Raw genomic sequence first — 24,341 nt, 5'->3', positions numbered from 1 at the left:
CTGATCTAAAAAACTGCGTATTTCATGCTCTGGCACTTCTCTACGCTAATGCTAAATGTCTTTTTCTTTGTGAAAGAACCATCTACTCCTATGTAACTTGGTTAATCAGATAGTTTGTACACAATGTATCCAGAGAGTGCAAATACAGAGTATGAACATTCTGAATGCATGTGAAAGGGCAATCATATTTCTGAGGAAAATTTTTGATAATTGATTAAAACATAAGAGATATCACAAATAATTCAAGTTGAATTTCCAAACACTAATCATTACATTGAATTAACTTAAAATCAAATGGCTCACTATCTGTATATGGTTATTAGGGCACACTGATTTACATAATAGAGTTTTGAAACATTGGTTATTGCCTTTTTAAAAGAGATTTTTGTTTATTTATTTTTAGAGAAACAGGAAGGGAGGGAGAAAGAGAGGGAGAGAAACACTGATCGGTTGCCTCATATGCACCATATCAGGGATCAGACTTGCAACCCAGGCCAATGCTCTAGCCAAGAATCAAAGTGACAATCCTTTGCTTTTGTGGGACAGTGCCCAACCAAATGAGTCATGTCAGTAAGGGCTGATTACTACTTTTTTGTGCCTTACTAACATATAAATGCACAAAAAGGATCCCATTAAAAATATCTTGCTAAAAATTCTTTCTAAAAAATTATTTTGCAGGATGAATAGTGGGCCCCTAATACACATGTCTACTAAATTTAGATGTTCTCAGATGAGGTTTCTTAATATGGGGTTGTTCTATAATCCTTTATTTTTTCATACTGGCTAGAGAGCCAGCCTTTTTCTAGAACTATCTCTAATCCAGTCTCACAATTCTCTTTTCCAACATGGGCAAATATAGCTTACAGCTCTTTCATCATTCCATTTTAACTTTGCCTTTGTGTCTCCTGATTTCCTTGAGAATGATCCACTCTCAATAGCACAGAACTGGAAAGTACAGGGAAGGAAGGGAAGGGCAGGTCTTGGTGCCTCTCACCACGGGGAGGAAAGCTAATTTACCTTTGCTTACAGGTGCTATGATTGCTCTCTGTCCCTCCTTCTCCTGTTTAATTTAATTTGTTTTCAGTTAAGTTAAAACACAATTTTGAAAGATAGATAAATGAGGTATCAGAATATGAGACTAGTTTAGATTTTTTTGTTTTGGAATTTATAAAGGAGATGACTGTATTCTGGCAGATTATTCATATGATAAACTTGAGTTTGCATCAAAATAAACAATAACTTTCTCTAGGTTCATTTCCTTCCCTTGGTTCTTCCTAACTTAGGAATTTATACTTTCAATAGCGACACATTGAAACTGTGCATTATCAAATTTTCTAAGTATCAATAATACTTTGAGCTCTTTTAAAGGATTGTGTCCTAAGTCACTCTAAATAGAATTGAGGCTCTGTATTAACAATTTATGCAAATATGACTATTTGAGAAAACAGTCCTCCAATCCCCAACCCTCATCACCTTGCCTTGAACCAATGCTATAGCCTGAACCAGTGCTATCATTTCTCACTAGTGTTGGCTCTTGGCAATATGTCTCCCACACTGTTAACAGAAGCATCCTTCTAAACCTTTCAATTGCTCTCCATTCCTTACAGAATAAAAATTCGGACTAGCTACATAAACTTCTTTACAATTTGGCTCCTGATTATATTCATGTTTTTTAGACTAGCAGTCTGACTTCTATGATCCAAGCACAGCAAACTAACCTCAAAATGCCATGTGTTTTATGCTTCTATGCCTTCCTCATACAGTTCCTTTTGCTTCATTTTCCCTGTGTCACTACTATGTTGCTAAGAAGTATTCTTCAGACTTCTAATCAAGATGGCAGCATAGGTAAAAATGACTCTCCTCATACAACCACATCAGAATTACAACTGAACTATAGAATAACCGTCATTAAGAACCATCAGAAATTAAGCTGAATGGAAGATTTAAAGAAGAAACCACACTGAAGCTGATAGGAGGGTTGGAGATATGAAACAAACTGGTCCCACACCCATGTGAGGCAGATAAAAATAGGGAGGAATATCTCAGGAGCAAGGGGTCCCAGCCCTGCACCAGGCTCCCAAGCCCAGGGTTCCAGTGGCAGGAAGATAAGTCCTTATAACTTCTGGCTATAAAAATCAGTAGGGATTGAGGCTGTGGAAGTCAGAAACTTCTGGAATCCCAGGCAGTTCCTCTTAAAGGGCCCATGCACAGACTTACTTGGACTCACTCCATCTGAGCTCCAGCATGGAACAGTAGATTGAAAGGCTCCAGAGAAATACAAGGAGGAACTAATTGTCTAGCACTGGGGCAATAGCTGGGGGGAAGCTTTCTCCCAGGCAGAAGTGCTGATGGAGGCCATGGTCCCTTTTCTGAGCCCTCCCTCCACAACCACAGCTAAGACTCCATCAACATAGCTCACTGTTTGCTCCATGTTGGTGACTACCTAGGGTGGACTACCTAGTTGCTCCACCCAACTTTCAGGTCCACCCAAACTGTTTCCAGTGGCTTTTCCATATAAATGGTTTATCTTAGCCCAGGCTTCAGATTTTTCTAAATTCTCTCAAAGAAGAAGCATTTAGCTTCAGCAAACTCCTTACCTCTCATTCAGTTGCCCCAGGCCTAGCACTGGCAGCAGCCGGCTTTAGTTCACAGCTTGGCCTCACCTGGACAACTATAAGCCCAGCACAAGTAACAGCCTTCTGCAGATTTATTTGTAGCTTATGCTGTGTGACCCTAGACAGAACATAGTCAGTGGCTGACCTTGGCGTATCAACAGCAATCAAGGCTCAATGACAACAGGAGGGTGTGCACAGCCCACACAGGGAGTATATCTTGAGTACCCACATTCAGTAATAGGGGAGGCTGTGCCACTGGATTCTGCAAGACACCAACTACATTAGGCCACTCTACCAATCTTGGGATCTAGCAGCTCTACCTCATATGTAGTAACAAACATAGGGAGGCTGCCAAAATGAGGAGACAAAGAATCATGGCCCATCTGAAAGAGTAGAATAAAACTCTAGAAGAAGAACTAATCCAAGTAAAGACAAGCAATCTACTAGATGCTGAGTTCAAAATACTGGTTATAAGAATGCTCAAAGAAATTAGGACCTCAACAGCATTAAAAAAATTCCATCAGGTGGAATTGGAGAGCATTATGCTAAGTGAAATAAGCCAGGCAGTGAGGGACAAAGACCATATGATCTCACCTTTAATTGGAACCTAATCAACAAAAGAAATATAACTAGAGACATAGAAATTAAGAACAATCTAACAATAGCCAGAGGAGAGTGGGGATGGAACAGTGGAGAGAAGGGTTTTCAGGGACTTCTATAAAGGATACATGGACAAAACCAAGGGGGAGGGTGGAAGCAAGGGAGGGAGGTGGGTTTGGCTGGGGTGGCGGGGAGTGGTGGGAAGAAACTGCAGACAACTGTAATTGAACAACAATAATTTAAAAATCCCATCAGAAATGAAAGATACACTAGTTGAAATAAGGAGCAATTTACAGAGAATCAACAGTAGAGTAGATGAAGCTGATAATCAAATCAGTGAGTTGGAATATAAGGAAGCAATAAGGAAGCAATAAGGAAGCAAAAAAATAACCAATCAGAACAGCAAGAAGAAAAAGAACCCCCAAAATAAAGATAATGTAAGGAGCCTCTGTGTACCAATATTTGCATCACGGGGTTGCCAAAAAGAGAAGAGAGCAAGAAATTAGAAACCTATTTGAAAAAAATAATGATAGAAAACTTTTCTAATCTGGTAAAGGAAATAGACAAACAAGTCCAGGAAATGCAGAGAATCCTAAACAAGATGAACCCCAAAAGGCCCACACTAAGATACATCATAATTAATATGCCAAGGGTTAAAGACAAAGAGAGTCTTAAAATCATCAAGAGAAAACCAGTTAGTTACCTACAAGGGAGCTTCCATAAGACTGTCAGCTGATTTCTCAAAAGAAACTTTGAAAGCTAAAAGGGATTGGTCAGAAGGGATTGGCCAGAAATATTCAAAGTGATGAAAAGCAAGGACCTCTACCAGATTACTCTACCAGAAAAATGATCATTTAGAATAGAAGGACAAATGAAGTGCTTCCCAGACAAGAAAAAGCTAAAGGAGTTCATAATCACCAAACCAGTATTACATGAAATGTTAAAGGGTATTCTTTAAGGAGAAGAAGATAAAAATATAAACAATAAAATGGCAATAAATACATATCAATCAACAACTGATTCTAAAAAACAAACAAACATGCAAAACCTAAACAGAATCATAGATACAGAGAATATTTTGATGGATGCCAGATGGAAGGGAGCATCAGGGGGATGGGTGAAAAAGGTGAAGCAATCAAGAAGTACGAATAGGTAGTTACAAAATAGTCATGGGGATGTAAAGTACGACACAGGGGACAGAGTAGCCAAAGACCATATGTGCATGACCCATGGACATGGACAATGGCGTGGTGATTATCTGAGGGAGTATGGGGGAGGCTGAGTGAAGAAGAGCCAATAGGGGAAAACAGTAATAACATAAACAATAAAATATAATTTTTAAGAAAAGAAGTACCCATGATCTTTGTAGAATAGATGTTGAGGATCTAGGCATGGCAATTTCTTTAAGGGGAAAATTATAGCTATTTAATAAAGCTCTAAGAGGAAAAAGCATGTAGACATCATTTTTTGAACTTTCAGTTATTTATGTGGTTCAAGGAATAGGTTTTTTTTTTAAGTTACTATTATGATTCTAGGGCAAAGCTGATCCTTTTTATTGGGGAGGTGACATGTTTTTAAAATTGATTTTGAATAGGTTGTGAACTTGTTCTACCCCCAAGTACCTGTTGTATAGAGAACAGGCCTGTTAGTATCATTGGCTAATTATGGTGGTAAGTGCCATGAGTGACACCTTGGGCAGGGCATAACTTCCAAGGATGGGGAGGAAGTATTAGAATCTCCATGGAGCATGTGTAGTTTTAAAAGGTCCCAGTGATTCTCAAACCCTTCTCCCTGAAGGACGATTTTGCCCAACAAGACCTGCCCCAGTTCCACTTCCAGCCGATCGTCCTGAGCATCGGCAAAGAAAAAGAAACAAATTCAAATTAAGGAATTAGTTTGAATAAAATATATTTTGACTGAAAATATGTAACAGTGAGATTCCTCAGGGATCAATAGGATGCCCCAACTTAGTCAACATTTTCTAACAATGAGAATATATAATGAAAATTCCAAGTTTGTAAGTTATGCTACAAAAATTTTGAAAACATGCAATACCTGACTGTTTAGTCAGAGACACTGAGCTCTTTTCCCTTAGATTGTCAAAATAAAAAATGACAACAGCCAATAAAATAATAACTGGTGTGAATAAATCAAAATTATACCTATTTTTGGTCAGATTGGCAAAAAATACATGCTTTTTCAGTGTGCTGCAGAATTTTAGTAATTTGTTTATGTGTGCCATGAAATGAAAAAGATTGAAATTCACTGAAATAAGTTAATGATGATAAGATGCTGGTAGAACACATGTATGTAGATAAGCAGACAACTGGCAGATGGTTTGATTGTAATAAAATAAAATTTGTGATAATATTTAGATTATTTTATCAGATAAAGGGCTCTGAATAATAACTCCCTCACAAAAAAAGGTACCAAGAAAGCACTTTGGATGTCTCCCTAAAGATATCATCTTAGTATGCAGATGTAGCCAAAAGACCAATAAAACAATGGGCATTATCAGAAAGAAAGGAAGACACAGAACAGAACAGATTGTAATAGTTCTGTATAAACAACATGGTATAGCTACATCTGGAAAACAGATGCTATCCTTTTGCTTAGCATTAATAAACACTACGCTTATAGAATGGAAGCATCCTGGAATTAGAATGAATGAATGGTGTAACACACATGACATAGGATAAAAATGTGGGCTGTCATCTAGAATAATAAATGTTTACTAAGGTTAACGTTAAGATGGACTATAGTCAATGTCTATAAAGTCGTAATAATATATATAATATGAGACTTTTTAGTCAATTCATAAAATATTAGAACTAGCATGTACTTCTTAAAGTCCAGCATATTATACTAGAAGCAAGGCAGATAAATATTATATTAGATAATAGACAGATATATGTGCTCTATTATATACAAATAAAACTTATGGAAATTATTGTTTATATGGGTGTTGCATGCTACAAATATAAATAGGTTCAAGAGAGGTTTAGCCAAAATCAAAAACAAACAAACCTACAACAGGTTGGTAAACTAGAGATGTTTGAGTTCTCTCAACTCTTTGAGTGGGTGTCATGAAATATAATCTAAGATGACCTACTGTTTAAATTAACCATGATGTTTTGTGCTACTATCTAATTAGATAACTCCAAAAACATAATGAAAATTAGGAGGAAATTCAACAAATACTTCTGATTAATTTATCTTTTATTGTTAGTTCTTTTGATGCTTAGTATGTTAAATACTCATTAATTTCTTAGTCCTGGAATAATTACTAACTTTCATTTGCTGATTTTTTAAACTTATTTTTATTGTTACTCAATTACAGTTGGTCCCCATTTCCCCCCATTCCCCCTATTCCCCCACTGCCCCCCACCTCCCACCTTCAATCCTCGTCCCCTACCCATGTCTTTGTCCATGGGTCCTTTATACATGTTCCTTGATGACTCTCCCCTCCTTTCCCATTATCTCCCTCCTCTCTGATTTTTAATACGACACATTATTAAACACACTAGTTAACATGGGGTTTATGCATCATTCTGTCTACTTCAGCATTTAATGAGGGTAGGCCAAGTCTAAACCTCTCTGCTAAGCTAGGGATTTGTAGAAGTATAAGTCAGTCTTCCTAAATAGCTTGTAATTTACATGAAAAAATAGGCTAAAATTATAAATAACAATAGAAGAATTGAGGTGGGTGCTAATTCATAGTATAACAGTCTGGTCTTAAAGCAAAAGAGATGATGACAGATTAGAAAAGTAGGTAAAACAGTATGAAGAAACTTACATTGAAGTTTGGCTTTAAGAGAAAAGTGTCACTCAAGCAAATAAAAGCTACTAAAATACTGATTCCTAAGCCTCACCTTAGACCTACCAGATCCCAGTTTCTGAGGAGTTGGAATTGGGCATTTAAACATTTTTGAAGAGTTCATCACGTGATTCCACGGAGCCAGTCCAGGAGGTAATTCTTGGGAAAGAATTACACAGAAATAGAAATTCTGTGTATTTATAGGAACTGGGGAGCAGAAGCAGGAAAAGTGCCTAGCAATTTGTATGGGCGAGGAAGACAACAAGCAAATCAATTTATTTGGGGCCAAAGGCTTATGTAAGTGGTAGAGGAATGATGGGAGAAAATTGTAAAAGCAAGCTGGACTCGGATTTGGGGCTCTGAATTCCAAGTAAAATATTTTGTTTGCTTGTTAAGAGAGTGCAACATTGAAAGTTCTGGGATATTTGGAGCAGAAGAGTAATCTTTGTAACTTGTCCCTTGTGAATACACAAAGGGTAAACATAAAGTCAGAGAGGCTGAGAGCAGGGGTCTAGCTAAGAGACTAATCACTGCTGGGGCACAGACACTGCCGGGCTGGGCTAACACGGGGGCGGCAGAAACAGAAGAGCAGTGCTAGATGCACACCTGGTAATGCAGAACAGGTATCTGGACCTTCTAAATGTCTTAAGTGTGTGCCTCGGTAAACCCAGATGTTTTCATTACTTCCTATATTTCTTTTCACTTTCATTTCTGTGAAAAATGTAACCACTCTGCATTAGAACTCATTGTTTAGACTGTGAGCAAAGAATGTGTGCCTAAAAATTCCAAAGACAGCCAAGGTCCAAAATGGCTTTCATCATGATTTCATTTTCCTTTTTCCCCCCCCGAATCATTTTTAATGATATAAATACATTGTTTTTGCTATATTCTTTAAGAGAATTTTTATTGATGTTCAAGTACAGTTGTCTCCACTTCCCCCCACCCCTCACCCCAGCCATCCCCACCTCCCACCCTTGATCATACCCCACTTTGGTTCTGTCCATGCTTTAATTTTTTAGTGCTGGTTCCAGCATGATCTGAAACAAAGTACTTAGAATTACCTTAACTTAGAATTGCTTGAGTGGCAGAACATTTATACAAAAGTTAAGAAGAGAAACAGGTATTTTATTCTTTTTGAAGCAATTGTGAATGGGATGACAAACTGAACTAACAAGCAAAACGGAAACAGACTCATAGGTGAAGTGAAGATGACAGCTAATTGGAGGTGGTGGAAGGGTCAGGGGGTGGAGGGATGGAGCAAAAAGGAAAAAGGACTCATGGACATGGACAACGGTGTGGTGATTGCTGGGGGGAGGGGGGTAGGAGGGGACTAAGTGGTAATAGAAAGAAAAAACAGTAAAGAGTAAACTAAAACAATAAAATGAAAAAAAGAGAGAAACAGGAAAGATTACATTAAATATGTACCAGACAGCAACGCTTCTCAGTACATATTAATAATTAAAATGATTAATTGCTAATTGTTAATAAAGTGGATGTGTGGTTTATCTTCTAAGCTGCTGCTTCTATAACTTAGGTAAAACCTCAGAGGTCTTGACTCCCAGAGCTGGGTGTAAGCAATATGTTAATGAAAGTTTCCACATCTTCTTCCTTTTATGACCATTTTCTGCTTTCAGTCTCATTCTTGGTGCCCTTGTGCTCATTCCCTTCTAGCAAGTCCAATTTTGCTCTCAGAGAAGATATAGTCACATACACCATAGTATGAGTTTAGGTCTATGCATTAACTCTCCCAGGTGCATTTGTATTTTGAACCTTGTCCTTAATCCTATGTAAAGAAGTTTCGTTTCCTATTGAAGACATTTTAAACTTTGGGAAAATCCAGAAAATGAGAGAGATTTTTCTAAGTGGTGGGATTACCATATCTATTTCTATTCTGATAATATTGGAGCCATTTTAGAACATAGCAAAGGTTGTATTTAGCTGGTGTAAACACTCAACATGATCAGATACAGAATTCTTTCTGAATCAAAGTTTAGAACTTACAGTGACTACAGAACAAACAAAAGAGTATTTCCTCCTGTCTGGTTTAGGGAACATGATTTCTCAGTACAAAACTGGTTTCCTTGTGTTATAGGGAGGCCATACATAATAAGAAAAAGGTAGTAAATTGATATAGAAATTTAATTCTGTGCAGTACAGTTCAACAATATTCCCATGACATTCTTCAGTAATACGCCACTGGAATTATCCTATTTATTGCACAACAGAATAGTGTGCTTTTAATTCTGGCGTGGTTTTTACCCTGCTGACACAAGCTGTTGCAACTTAAATTCTTTCAAAAGAAAACACTACCGTCACTGTACCACATGTTATGTGCTTTCTGGAGATTATCTAATGTTTTATTTATTTTCTTAATAAATCTCTGACTGGATGACATGATTCTTTTTAGTTAACATGATGAGTCCTTCAAGTAGTTTCTGACACAATTAAAGACTAGATACAGGACCGCTAAGAGCTGTAATTGATTCACTCCCCACCAATGAAGATGGTATGGAATGAATTCTCTGTTGCAGGACACTGCAGTTATGTTTGACACCAGCAATTATGCAATCATTTCCAACTGTTTTGAGTTTCATCTGACTTGATGGGAATTACACTTTCTGGGTCTCTGTAATAATTGATCTACTGTGTTTGTTTCTTGCTGGCTTTACAGAGCATGCCATTTTTAGGGTAATGTAATCTGAAGACAGGGTCAGCATTATCAACCATATGTATCAACTGTGCTATCCTACAATGGTGGGTACTAGGGCTCATGGGAAAAAGTAAGAGAACCCGGAACCTAGCCAAAAAAACTACCTCTGCGTACAAAGTCTTCTGTGTCCCCTGCTCCAAGCTGAAATCAATAGAGACATGTGGGGAAGCTGAGCTCACTTCTTTTTCAACTGCAACACTGAATCATTGCCTTCTGGTAGCAAATTCCGCGTGTGTGCAGCATGCTCACCTAGTGAGAAAAGAGGTTGGTCTCCCACGTTAGACAGTCAGTCACTCGGCTAACTTGATGGAACAAATTTAATTCAAACTAAGATAATTTGGTGTGTTTGTCTGTTCCACTATAACTTTTGAGGAAGTAAACTTTGAAAACACACACACATTACTATACAGGTCACCACTTGTTTCCGGTTGACACTTTGAAACAAAATACTGGTAGCTGTGCCTTCTCAACCGAATATATCTTATATGATTTTGACATTTTGATAAAACTTGGTTCACAACAGAAGTTGCTTACAAGAAAAGCAATGACTCATAAACCATCTTAAAAATAAATTTAAGAATAAAACAAGTTTAAAATAGTATATGAGTCATTTATTTTCTTATAAGCAATTTATCTACACTGGTCAGTTTAAGATTTATGTTACACTGCTTTCAAACCCACTTGCTTTAAAGAATCCTTCTTGGTTTGAGATCAATACATCATTCACTTCACTGAGTACTGGCTACATACAAAACTGCTACTTTCAGAGACACTCTTAAAAGTAAATGTAATTCTACTTCTTTTTGAAGGGTGTGGAACATTTCAGTTAATCATCAAAATAGTTTATATGTAATTCTAATAAATTATATATGACTTATAACCTTATTTTATTTCATTCTAAAAATCTCAGACCAACAGATCATTTGGCTTTTAATAGCACAACAATTTCTATTCCCTTTCTTAGAATCAGAACAGTGAAGATTACTTTATTTTTATAGGCAACGCCAAAATAGCGACTTATGGATTAAATTATTAGGTGTCACTATGAACTCAATAGACTCGTTACTTAAATACTCTGATTTTACTAACCAGCAGAATAAGGTACTTGAGGACTTTATTTATAACACTAAGTGGCATCAGTGATTAAACTCATCATAATTACAAAAATCTTGGTCACAACTAAGCTATGCCTTTAAAAGTGGTTGAAATAGCAATATTGTAATAGAGAAGTTAATGGCTATAATATATTGCCATTACCTTTTAATGTTTTATGACTCTGAGAAGGCATAATAATAAGCAAATAGAAAATGAGATACAATGACAAGGAGAGAGAACTTGAGGAACTATCTATCCACATCCCACCAAAGAGTTCTCACTTCCATAGTCCAATGAAAGTGTTCAGTGACTACATTTAACAACAGAAGAAGGTATTAAATAGAAATAGTAATTATGCTTTAATACATGCCTTAATATCGTTCGTACTTGTAAAGCTTAAGCCCTGCGTATATTCATAGTCAAACTGAGACATTCTGATTTGCTTCATCTTTTGAAGACCTCAGTACTGTGATCAGAGCATGGGAAACTATGAAACCCCAGGATGCATCTGCAGCTTTAAGAGGGAGGCAGGGGTAGGGGAGTGCGCGTGCAGATACTTCGAGGGACACCTACACACACTCCTCTTGTAACACTGGGAACACGGGAAATGCTGAGCAAATATTCAATATTAAAAAATCAAAAACACTAACTTTATCACCATATTTTTAGAAGCCTGATATTTTTGCTTTTCTTGGTGCTATGCAAAATGACATTTTCTTGCTGACAAACAATTCTATTAATGCTATACATCAGGCACTAAGAGAATTTTATTGTGAATTTAGATCACAGAGTGACTTGCTCTTGCCAAACTTAGGAACAGGATGCGGAAAACTGCCATCAAGCTCAGTATCTTCATAAGACACACACACAGTATCGGTTCCACCCCAACAAAAAGAGCACCCCACTAGCTTTTTTTTCAGGTCATTCTCAAAATCCACTATATTTGAAACGATCCTTGACTTCTCCAGCTCCTTACCCTATGCCTTAGCCAAAACATCCACTGGGCCTATTTGTTGAGGAGATGGACATAACAAGAGGAATGAGCAAAGGGATAGAAATAATTCGAATCATTGCTGCTAAGTATATGTTGAGTATTTGCATTCATCATCATTTTTGCTGAAAAAAGGTAGGTTTGACATCAAGGTGGCTCATACAGGGTTATGCTTCACTTCCTAGAAGAATAATAGAATATAGAGGCAGTGACAAGGGACTACCCAGAAAACTGAAAGAAATGCTTCCACGGAAAAAATTCCAGGATGTAAGGACACCAAGGGGACCATTTGGAGTGACCTGCAATGTATCTGCTGTGTTTGTCCTTGTGTCTGTAATGGTCACCACCAATCATGTGTAATATAAATAACCTGTTTTTCTTGGCTATTAGTGAAAGTGAAAGGTTTGAGATATTCTTTTCTATGCTTCAGCTTATTAGGGAAGGTTAGCATCTTAAAGGGGATAAGAAAACTAATTCAGGAAGGAAGCCAAGAAGAAAACACATCTAAAGAGGCTAGTGAATCCAAACTATCGCTAAGAAGAGAGCCAATGAAATAAACATCTGGGGAACTGAAAACTCTGCTCCACAGAGATATCTGGGAGTTTCCAGGATCCATTCAGCTCACTGTTCCACAGTCACCCTGTCCCCATAATCTAAGTTAGCATCCCTATTCCAGCAGGAGGGTGGAATTGAAGAAGAAAAAGTGGGAAGAAAGAGCTCCTCCGGCTACCTGGTACAGAAGATTTCTGAGGTTTGCTATGGGACGCTTCACATATCCCATGAGCTAGAACTCTGTCACATGTCCACACTGAACTGAAGGGAGACCGGGGAATGTAATGTTTATTTTGTGCAGCCAGCTAATAATTCTATTGCTGCGGAAGAAGACAAGAATGGGAATTGGGGAACAATGAATAGTCTTTGCTCACAAATTTGGGGAGAAAAATGCCTTGTATGATTTAATGGAAAAATGAGTAACATAATGAATGACACTGTGTTGTCATAAGCTTGAAGATTTAAGGGTTGCACATACTACCAAAGAGAATAGAAAGCCCTGTGTGTCTGGGAAAAAGGGCATGATCAAAATGTACAATTTCAAATGGTATAAAAAAGTGCAGAATTCAATGGTTAATAGTAGATGGAAAAGAAATACACTGTATATTAGAGATAGAGACATCCATCAAATTTGCCAAAACACGTGAAATAAATAGCTAAGTCGGGTCCCTTAATTTTCAAATATACTCATATATCATGTATTTATAATTTATTCCCTGTCAATTAACATACAGAATTTGACGTGGCTGAATTAAAACTTAAATAACTGTGAGTCAGAAATAGTAAATAATAGATAGAAATATAAAGACCTAAACTTCAGTGGAAAAAATGACTTGCAAGACAAAAATAAAAACACATAAAAGATGTGATTTATTCATGTGACTGAAGTCCTGGGCATTTTGCCACCTTGACATAAAGCACCAGTATGCTGCTGCTTCTGAAATACTGCATTTTGCTGTGTGTAATGTGTACTTTTTTGCCCAAATTTTTGAGGAAAAATAAGGGTGTACATTATACATAGGTATAATGATTATATACCATGGGTATAATAATGGGTATAATAATCCCATGTATAGTGTGCACAAAAACATGGGTGCACATTATACATGGCAAAAATATGGTAGTTAATATATTAAGTTGAATTAAGAAATTTAACTCACTCCTTCTCAAGAAATTATATGTGGCCCTGGCTAGTGTAGCTCAGTGGATTGAGTTTGAGCCTGTGAACCAGAGGATCGTGGTTCAATTCCCAGTCAGGGCACATGCTTGGGTTGCAGGCCAGTTCCCAGCAGGGGACGCACGAGAGGCAACCATACATTGATATTTCTCTCCCTCTCTCCTTCCCTTCCCCTCTAAAGATAAGTAAATAAAATCTTTTAAAAAAAAGAAATTATATGTGTACTAACCAGAAGTTTTCAAGGTGTTGGAGGATTAATTTAACTAAAGGTATAAAAGAATCTTTTTCAACTTCCATATAGTTTTAAAAAAATCGATTATATACTTTTCAAGCTTTATCAGATATAAAGCTTAATGATTAGAGAGATGAGATAAATTTGCCCATGATCTACTTTACTCCTCCTTAGTTTTTTATATTCCATTATTTAATCAAATCATGATTATTTTCACTATTACATGAATATTTTCATTCATTGGCATATGCTATTACATTTATAACTTTAACAGGCACACTTTTTATTATATGAAAACTCCAAAATAATTTAGTGATTGAAAATATTTTTTAAAATGATGGAGAAATTATATTACTGTGGCTTATGTCTGTATCAAAGAAAATAGTGAACAATATTCTGTCTTAGACTACCTAGATCTGTACTGGTTTGGTTCTTGCTGGGAAGCCGGTTTTGTGTGAATAACAGAGCTGGTGAAGGGTCTGGAATCCGTGCTGGATGAGGCGGGGCTGGGGAACTACAGAGGCTTTGCTAATGACATGCGGGGCCGGTATCTTCATCTCTTTGAAGAGCTTTCAGTTGGAAAAAACATTGATTTATTTTATACACACACACACACACACACACACACACACACACATACAGATTTCTAGCAACCTATGAATGTAATGAGCCACTTCAAAATTGTTGATGTACAATAAATTAGTGTGGGTAATGTACCAGATCAATCAATTGGACAAAACAAGATAACCAATATAAGACAAAACACAGGCATTGCATCAGTAAAAAAAAAAAGAAAGAAAGAAATAGAATATTTAATAAATAATGTTGGAAAACTAGCTAGCTATTTTCAGGAATAAAATATCAGTTTAGAATTTCATCTCACACCATATCCCAAATTAACTGCAGGTGAATTTAAAAGATATACTTAAAATTAAAACTACAGACGGTAGAATAAAATATATTTCCAGTGAAATAAGCAAAGACTTTTAAGCATAAAAATAATATAATAAATAGCAAAAATGATCTATAGATATGGTTACACAAAATTAGTCATTTTTCAGAATAGTGCAGGATTTGACGAACAGCAAGGATTAGGGATAGAACAAGAGATATCAAGTGTGCCAAAAGACACATAGAAGAAAGTTACGCTTATTAGACACAACCCTTGGATTTGGTACTTAGGAGGTCACTGATGAGCCTAAAGAGAGAATGCCAACAAAGAGATTCAAAGTTAGAATACAAGAGTTAAATTGAGAAGAAGTGAGCTTTACTTTACCCATTAAAGAAGTGTGGTGCTAGTAGAAAGGAAGTGGGGTGGCCTTCTTAGAAGACCTCAGTGTTAAGAGCGGGAACATTCTGTTCGCCTGGCCCACAGGGAAAGAGCCTAGAGCCTATGAAAACTGGAAGGTCTTACGAGTGTATATTAAAACCTTAAAATTTGATATTAGCAATAAAATTCTAAGAGTTCCTAAGAATGCACAATATTTACAGAAAAATACATAGCTAATCATGAATTCAATGAATTCATTTAGGGTAAATAATTTCAAAAGAAAGTTTATATGAAACTTTGAAATAATTATAAAACGTTGTATCTAATGAGAAATGTGTGTGCATTTTAATGTTTGACCTGTGTAGGGTGGTCTCAGGAAATAACAGTGCCCAGGGTCTATGAAAGTCTTAAAACATCCATGATAAAAAGTAAAAATTGGAAAGTGGATTTCTGTGGTTAAAAAGCAAGGAAGAGAAGGACTGAAGATGTCCAAGAGAGATGAGGAGGAGACAGAATCAACAGCCTGCTGTTCTTTGAGAGCCATCCTTTTGAACTTAAAATAGCAAACACACATACACAATAATAATGAGAGCAATTATATGCAGGATATGTAAAAAATGTAACACTGATACAGGGTTTTAATAAGTTAAAAATACAGCACATATTTAGAAAAAGTGTTTGCTATCCTTGCAAGTCAGTGTGCAAAAATCATAGCTTATTCTTTAATTAAAACCATACTAATGTTAAACTAGTAACCAAGCTGACCAAACATGAATGCTTTACATAGTTTACTATTTACTTACATAATTTAATTACAATATGCAACTTGATACTTTTAAATATTGTTAAGAAATTCTCCAGACATTTTGGAGCACACGGAGCATTTCTGTATGCTGTGCCATGGAATTTTAATTTTTAAGCCCATGTATATATAGAGAGAGTAAAGATAGTCAGTTCATAAATATAAGGGCACAATATATGAAGTACAGTCAAACTACAACTAAACAGAGAAGAAAAATAGAATTAATTCAGAAAAGCTATTTTCAAACTTTTTAGTCATGAGACTCTTACACTGTTAAAAGTTGTTGAAGATTTCAAAGAGCTTTCTTCATATGGGCTGTAGGTCAATGTGAACATCAGCTGACAGCACTGGCACAGGAATAAAGCTGGGCTTGCACAGTTCTTGTGATGTTCTCTTCTTATCTACACTGCACCTCCACTTAATTTTCCTAAAACACAACTTATATCCTGACATTTTCAAATTTCAAACTTCCAGTGACTCTTCATTGTCTATAAGTAAAAATTAAAATTCCTTAAATTGACAATAAAGGCCCTAAACAATGGAGTTGTAACTCCTTTTCTACCTTCTCTTACTACTTAGATATACTTCCTACTCCAGACATCTGTAGTTTCAATCTTCTGAACATGAATTTGGAATCTTTGCCAAAGTGGTCTTACATATACTCTTCTCTTGCAATTAGCATGGTGTTCCCATCCTATGTTTCCATTTCACCTACTTCAACCTTACCCATCCTTCAAGGTCTCATTCAAGCTTTCTGTGTGCCTCAAATAGTCCCTTGATCTCCTAGGATACACAACACCTCTTTCTTCTGAATTTCTATTGAAGTGACTTCCATCCTATTCTTTTTAGCAACTGGCATATACTGCTGGGTATCATTCATTTTCTTTTTCTGTATGAAGAAAAAATTCTAACTGAATTTTGATATATATTTCATTCCTGTCCATACATTCTAATGACATCACAATTAAAGTAATCAGATCAGTTTTCTAAAATATGACTGGACCTCAGCTATTTTTCCATCCCCATGCACCTGAGACATACCACACATGTACAAGTGTAGGAGTGGTCTGTATGTAGAATATTTGTATTTCCTACACTTCCCAAGCATGTTTGCACTATAGCCTTACTCCTTATAACTGTCCATATTTCACAGAGAGAAGTCATCAGCTTGGTGGGCAGATCTCATTCCATCACTGAAGACACACCGACAGTAACTAATAACAAACCCCAGATGTGCTGCATATTCGGGAGAGGAATAAGTCATAAAAATGCCAGTATAAGCAGTGTCTCACATACTCAGTCATATTAAGTTGTTAATTAAAATCTAGCCTGTATTTTTAACTAAGAGACTGCTTTTAGAACAGTTTTAGATTTACTGAAAATTGAGTTGATAGTAGTTCCCATTGCACCCCAAACTCCCCTCATAGTTTGTCTATTTTCAACATCTTGCATTAATGTGGTAAATTTGTTAAAGCTGATGAGCCTATTATGATATATATTGTTAATTATGTCCATAGTCTACACTGAAGTTTACTGTTTGCCTTATGTAGTTCTATGAGTTTAGACAAGTGCATAAATAACATCATGTATCCACTATTACAGTATCACACAAAAGTTTCACTGCCCTAAAAATTCTGTTCTTCACATTTCCATCCCTTCTCACCTTTCCCCAACCCTCTGACCTGGCAACTGCTGATCTTTTTACCCTTGATATAGTTTAACCCTTTCCAGAATGTCACACAGTTGAAATGTTATAGTATATAACCTTTCAGACTGGTTTCTTTCTTTTAGAAATATGCATTTAAGGTTATTCCATGTGTTTTTCTGGCTGGATAGTTCTTTTCCTTTTATTGCTTAAAAATATTACAAAGTATGACTTACCACAGTTTGTTTATCCATTCACATACTGAAGAACATTTGTTTGCTTTCAGTTTTGGCAATTATAAATAAAACTCTGTTGTAAACCTTCAGGTTCAGGTTTTCGTGTGGACATGAGTTTTAAAATCAATTGAGTAAATACCCAAGGGCAGGACTGCTGGATTGCATGATAAGAGTGTGCTTAGTGTTCCTTAGGAAACCGCCAAACTGTTTTCCAAAGTGGCTGTACCATTTGCATTTCCACTAACAATGAATGAGAGCTCTGTAAGAACCCTGAAACACCAATCCAAAAGGACTATGCACTCAATGTTCATAGTAGCACAATTTACAATAGCCAAGTGCTGGAAGAAATGTAAGTGCCCATTAGTAGATGAGTGGATTGAAAAACTATGACATATTTACACAGCAAATACTGTGTGGAATACTACACAGCAAAAAGAAAGAAGGAGCTCCTACCCTTTGCGATAGCATGGATGGAACTGGAGAGCAATATGCTAAATGAAATTAGCCAGGCAGTGAAAGACAAATACCAAATGATGTCACATTTAACTGGAACCTAATCAACAAAAGAAAAAAGCAAGCAAAATATAACCAGAGACACTGAAATTAAGAACAATGTGACAGTAATCAGAGGGGAAGTGGGAGGGGATAATGGGGGGAAGGGTTTTCAGGAACAACTATGAAGGACACATGGACAAAACCAAGGTGGGGGTATGGAAGCAAGGGAGGGAGATCGATTTGGCTTGGGTAGGGGGGAATAGTGGGAGGGTTAATCCAGACAACTGTAATTGAACAACAATAAAATAATTTAAAAAATAAAATTCATTCAGGTAAAAAAATAAATGAATGAGAGTTCTGGTTGCTCCTTTTCTGCATATAGCGTTGTCAGTTTTAAAGATTTTAGTCATTCTAATAGTTGTACAGTAGTATCTCATTGTTGTTTTAATTTTCAATCCCATAATGACATATGATGTTGAGCAGATTTTCAGATGCTTATTTGCCATTGGATATCTTCTTTCATGGAGCATCTGCTCATTTTTGCCCACTTTTTAACTGGGTTGCTTGTTTTCTTATTGTTAAGTTTTAAGAGCTTTTGTTTTGGATATAATGGCTGTATTTTTTGTATATACTCTAATGGAATAATAAATGAAATCTATAGTCTTAAATGTAATATACATATATAAGGGTTAAGATTTCCCACTCGATAATCCAAGCTTGAGAGAAAATCACAAGTTATTTAACATTAAAAGTGTTTTTTTCCTTCTTTTTTGATACCAATTCTTAGTTAATGTGCCCAGGAAAGTATATTTAAAATGGTCAAGGACACCCCCAGCTGGTGTGGCTCAGTGCATTGAGAGCCAGCCTATGAACCAAAGGATCACTGGTTCAGTACCCAGTCAGGGCACCTGCCTGGGTTGTTGGCCAGATCCCCAATAGGGGCCATGCAAGAGACAACCACACATTGATGTTTCTTTTCCTCTCTCCCTCCCTTGCCCTCTGTCTAAAAAATAAATGAAATTTTACAACAATAAAAAATAAAAAAATTAAATGGTTAAGGATACATTTCAATGTTCTGGTTGGCCCAATAACCATTAAACAATTGTCTCCACTTCTTTTCTACTGTAGAATTATTTTTAGTTATCATGCTAGCACATATATCTTAATATGTACCCCTTCCAAACTTTTAAATATAAAGCTTAAAAGGTTCAGGGAAAAAATATTCAAGGAATTGGGGTGGGATGACATCTGTGTGATGAGATATGAAATTTTTTCTGCTGTAATTCATGAAAAGACATGGAGGAACCTTAAATGCATATGACTAAGTGAGAGAAGTCATTCTAAAAAGGCTACGTACTGTATGTTTCCAACTATGTAATGTTCTGGAAAAAGCAGAACTATGGAGACAGTAAAAGATCAGTGGTTGCCAGGGGTTGGGTATGAGGACAGGGATAAAAAGGCAGAGCACTGAAGATTTTTAGGGCAATAAAATTACTCTAATTGATACAATAATGACAGGTGCATGTCTAAACCAATAGAATGTGTACTGCCAACAGCAAACCATCAGGTCAGTGATGGGCTCTGGGTGAGAGTGATGTGGCAGTGCAGGTGCATCCGCTGAACAAATGCACCCTCTGGTGAGGAATGCTGACGATGGTAGACTCATATGACTTTAACAGAAATTAATCACAGAAAAAAATTCAGGAAAGTCATTTGGGGCATTTTCCCTAGTGTGCACTGGTGACATACTAAGTGATGGATTGATACTATGGTTGACAGTACTGTTAACAAAAGTATTGTTAACAAAGCTAAAGGCCAATTTACTTGACATGTTGTCTCATTTTTCATGTTCTGCTATGTGAGATTATCTTTTTTTTATCTATTTTTTGAACTTTATCATTATGCTACCATGATCATTAACAACTTGATGCACCCATGCAATATGCCTTTCATCTTTGGGAACAAATTTATTATGTTCTTTATATACATAATATTCTCTTAAGATATAAATCCAGACCAACAAAAAAGATAAGCCTTTATATTTGTCTTCTATGAGGCAAGGACAGACAGTAGACCAAAAAACATGTACAATTAACTTACTTGGTTGAATAGCTAACTTAATATTGCATGCTATGTATTTCTATATTATATTTTCTGAGTGACTGCCTGGCTTGTGGTTTGGAGGGCAGGATACCATAAGCTTACTTAGTGAATTCTGCAGGTCTTTGTGAATGTGTAGGAACATCACTTCCCCATTCCGTACTTAAACTTTAGGTTTTTCATTCTGGGGTTTTCTTGAATGAAAGAAGGGAAAACAGACTTAGAAAGTCAGGGCTGAGAGGTTATTGATTCTGACAACACCACTTAATGAATGCTCTTCCAGGCATTTTACTTTTAAATCTGTTGATTTCCTAGTGAAAGATATTTTTTAAATACATCAAACAATTTAGAACATTCCTGAATCAGGAACCTTATCATTTTCAAGTCTATTGTAATACCAGGTAAGGGTAGAATCTTTAAAGATTGAACCTTTTCATATGCTTATTTGCCATCTGTGTATCTATTTTGATAAGCTATTGGTTCAGCTAGCTCCCTTTTGAACTGGGTTGTTAAAAACCTAAAGTTCTTTGATAGCCTGTACCCCAATATGTGGAGGGGTATGATTAACAATGTTCATCACATATTAAGTGGTGATGCTTGTCAGAGGGCAATAAAGATAAAATGAGCAATGGACAGGCAGGGAACAGAGACCAAAAGGGTTTGGAAGTGGGACAATATGAACATACTGTCATGACTAGACCCGAAATGGAAGACGTCTACATGTCATGATTAGCAATGCCTCTATCAACAGTCATATTGTCTGGACAGCTGCCCTATTAAAGACAAGTCAGTGAACATTACAGATTCCATTCCCTAATTACAACTGAGTGTGAAAGACATCTGAAGCCTATTTATCAGTACTCTTCTTTCTATCTAAGAAAAATACATAATATTGAATAAAGGGAGGAAAAGCAGGAGTAAATGGACTTGAGAATAAAGAAAACATTGACTTCATATCATTTTACAGTGGTAAGATGTTACCATATGTCTTTAAATAGATGAATTTATTCAATTTTGAAGGTATTGCAAATATGAGTATGTTAAATTGGTGAATTTCTTCAGTATGATTCATTCTATTAGTACACATTTAACCTAATCAGACTCTTTGGCATAGTAAATTATTTCCCATTGGTGTTCCTTCAATGAACACAAAGAAGACCTAGTCACCAGACAGAGCACTCCAAGAGGGCTGGCTGGTTTGTCTCTGAACCAACCTGGCACCAAACTGGCTCTCAGTGAACATTTGCTAAATGCTGCACAAATGCATCAGTGACTCAGCCTTCCTATGTTTGCAAACTATTGCCAGAATTTCCCTTAGCCTCCTCTTCAGGGCTGTGTTTTCCAAAACAATTTTTTTCTCTTTCACTTAAGGTATATTTACAGATGTGTTTGCTGCTTATACTAGATTTTTAACTTCTGGAATTCAGAAACCAGGGCTATTTTTCTTAATTTGCACCCTAAAATTACAGAACAGTACTCTGCATTCTGACAATACTTCATAAACACTTAAAAAGATTAATATTGGGTTTTTGCGTTTTCTTTGTAGACCCTTATTCTAGATGAACAGCTGCAGAATGCTCATCTGGAGCCCCAACAAGGGCCAAGCGTAGGAGACTGGCAAATGGCTTCTGTGCGCAGCACATGTGTGCGGCAGATGACAAATATTAACTAGGCTGCGTCCATCTCAGGGAAGGGGGTGATGATTTTATCCCCCAAACAGGAAAACTGAAGTGAAAAGAATAAGTAAGAGAATGAAGTAAAGGCATGGAGTAAACTATCAGATTTTCTTTTAATTAAATGAATATCTTAGAAAACAGCTTTTGGAGTCTCAATTTGTGCAGATAATTTTCACTTAGAATTTTCTTTATATCATGCAAGGCACAGGAAATGCCCCTTGTTTCCATCTTCATGTTGAAAGTATCATTAACAGCAATTAAATTAAAATATTCACTAAACTTTTAATTCCAAAATCAATTTTAAACATTTCTTAAGGTTTTGGTATTTAGTATGAGCCATTAAAATATAGCACACAAGTAAAAGATATATAATGAAAATACTAGGTTAACAATCTCGTGGTAACTATAACATGTTTTGTAAAACTAATTTCAACAAAGATGAAACAATCATTTGGAAAGGTATAGATTTATAAAATAACATATGAGGAGGATTCATAATTTGGTTTTAAGTTATCTTCATGTATCAAAAAACTTACTATTAATATTTTGGAAGGCTAGGCTCTGTTTACCGTCATTTACAATTGCTTTGACTGCATTTTTATTCAATTTCAGTATATTCAAGAGATACTCTGTTAGCACTAATTTTTAAGACACAGTTTAAGTAGAAAAGTTAAGATGTCAGCTTATCATATACTTTTATAGTATTACATAATGATTAAGAGAGACCATCTGGGTTCAAATACTACTTCTGACACTTACCAGCTAAGAGAATTTGGGCAAATTATTAATTGCTCTATGCCTAAGTTTCTTGATCTGTAAACTGGGTATAATGAGAGCACATGTCTCCATATCTTGGTGATAAGTAGATGTGTTAACACATAAGCCTGGAACAATTCTTAGCATGTGGTACAAGTTCACTAAACCTTAGCCATTATTGTTATTGTTATTATTCTTGTAAATTAGAAATGTACAAAACCAAGAGGGTTGGATCAAGGGTGGGAGGTGGGGATGAGTTGGGTGGGGGGAAATGGAGACACCGTACTTGAACAGCAATAAAAATAAATTAATTAATTTTAAAAAGAAATGTAACTCTAGAGAAGAAAAAGCTAAGCTCAAATATGTAACTATTTACTTCAATCCAGATATATTTGTCCACAAAATAAAAAAATCAGTAGTTTGCACATTCTTAATAAGAACTAGTAATCTGGTGTTTGTGTGCATGTGTTAAAGGGGGCTCGGGCTAATGAAATAATCACATTAATAATCTTAACAACTTCCTAATAAGACAGAAATAAAGACAAATGGTCATTCCTGCATAACCTGCAAAGCTGAATGAGTAACTGACATGTCTTTCTGTGATTCCTTGCAGATATCATGGAAATCAGGACAGTGGAGGTTGGAATTGTGGCAATCAAAGGGGTGGAGAGTGAATATTTTCTTGCAATGAACAAGGAAGGGAAACTCTATGCAAAGGTATTAATAATCAATAGCTTAGCCTTAATTTTTCAAACTCATTTTTATCAAGAACATCTTTCCTTTCTGAAGAGTAAAAATTGAATTAATTTCACTCTAACTATATAAGGTAATGATTTCATTACAATATTTTATATTCAAGCATTAAGAAAAATGTTTTTTTTGAGTGAGTGGACAAATTGCTTAGTTCTCTGGACATTGGTTTCTTCATCTGTAAATTGAGTTGAACTAATCTCTAAAAATTCTTCCAGTTCTAACATTCCATGTGCATTTTAGATACTTAAAATCTAAAATCTAAAATTTCTGTCTATAACTAGTAAAGCCCTTTTTTTTAAAGTGTACCCAATTTGCACATTGCTGACATAAAAATTCTTGGGAGAAAATTCAAAAGTCTGTTTATCAACATCAATCTCAAAATCATGGGCTTTGAACTGCAGGTATTCTCATTGTTCCCACTTTATTACAATAAAATATGTAACAGTTCATCCTACAAAAAAAATTGACCTTCCTTTGTATTCCCAAAGGTACAATACCTGGCACAAGCTAATTACATAAAAATATAGGTTTAATTAAAGGGATGAATGACTAGTTGGATCGATGAACAAATAAATTAACTTTTCATTTTCCATCTCTACTGCAGGCAGTGTAGAAAGTGAAGAGTGGTTGTGAAATACGTCTTTCAGCTGAGGGAGGCAGAAGCTGTGCTAATTATACCCAAGTCTCAGTGGTCAGGGATTGAGTGACTTGGGCAGAGTAACATGAGAGCTGCTAATTAAGGGGAAATAGCTCCTAACATTAAAGAACAGTAGCAACCGACTGCCAAAAGCCACATGTTTGCAAATCTGTTGCATAACC

General features: G+C 36.1%; 2 protein-coding genes across 2 annotated transcripts in view; one reads left to right on the top strand and one right to left on the bottom strand.

The window, feature by feature from the left end:
- FAM227B (family with sequence similarity 227 member B) overlaps positions 1–24,341 on the bottom strand; it is a 217,028-nt gene that overhangs the window by 111,703 nt on the left and 80,984 nt on the right. The window lies entirely within an intron of this gene.
- The window catches only part of FGF7 (fibroblast growth factor 7), a 75,310-nt gene that overhangs the window by 42,092 nt on the left and 8,877 nt on the right, over positions 1–24,341 (top strand). Inside the window, exon 3 of the mRNA XM_037156523.2 lies at positions 23,383–23,486. Coding sequence (XP_037012418.1) covers positions 23,383–23,486 — 104 coding nt within the window. The remainder of the gene's footprint in view (positions 1–23,382; positions 23,487–24,341) is intronic.

The sequence above is a fragment of the Artibeus jamaicensis genome, unplaced genomic scaffold, assembly GCF_021234435.1.
Source record: "Artibeus jamaicensis isolate MK-2021 breed Jamaican fruit bat unplaced genomic scaffold, CSHL_Jam_final contig_548, whole genome shotgun sequence".
NCBI classification, from domain to species: Eukaryota; Metazoa; Chordata; class Mammalia; order Chiroptera; family Phyllostomidae; genus Artibeus; species Artibeus jamaicensis.
Note: the sequence above shows the minus strand (reverse complement) of the source record. Positions and strands in the feature narration are given on the sequence as shown.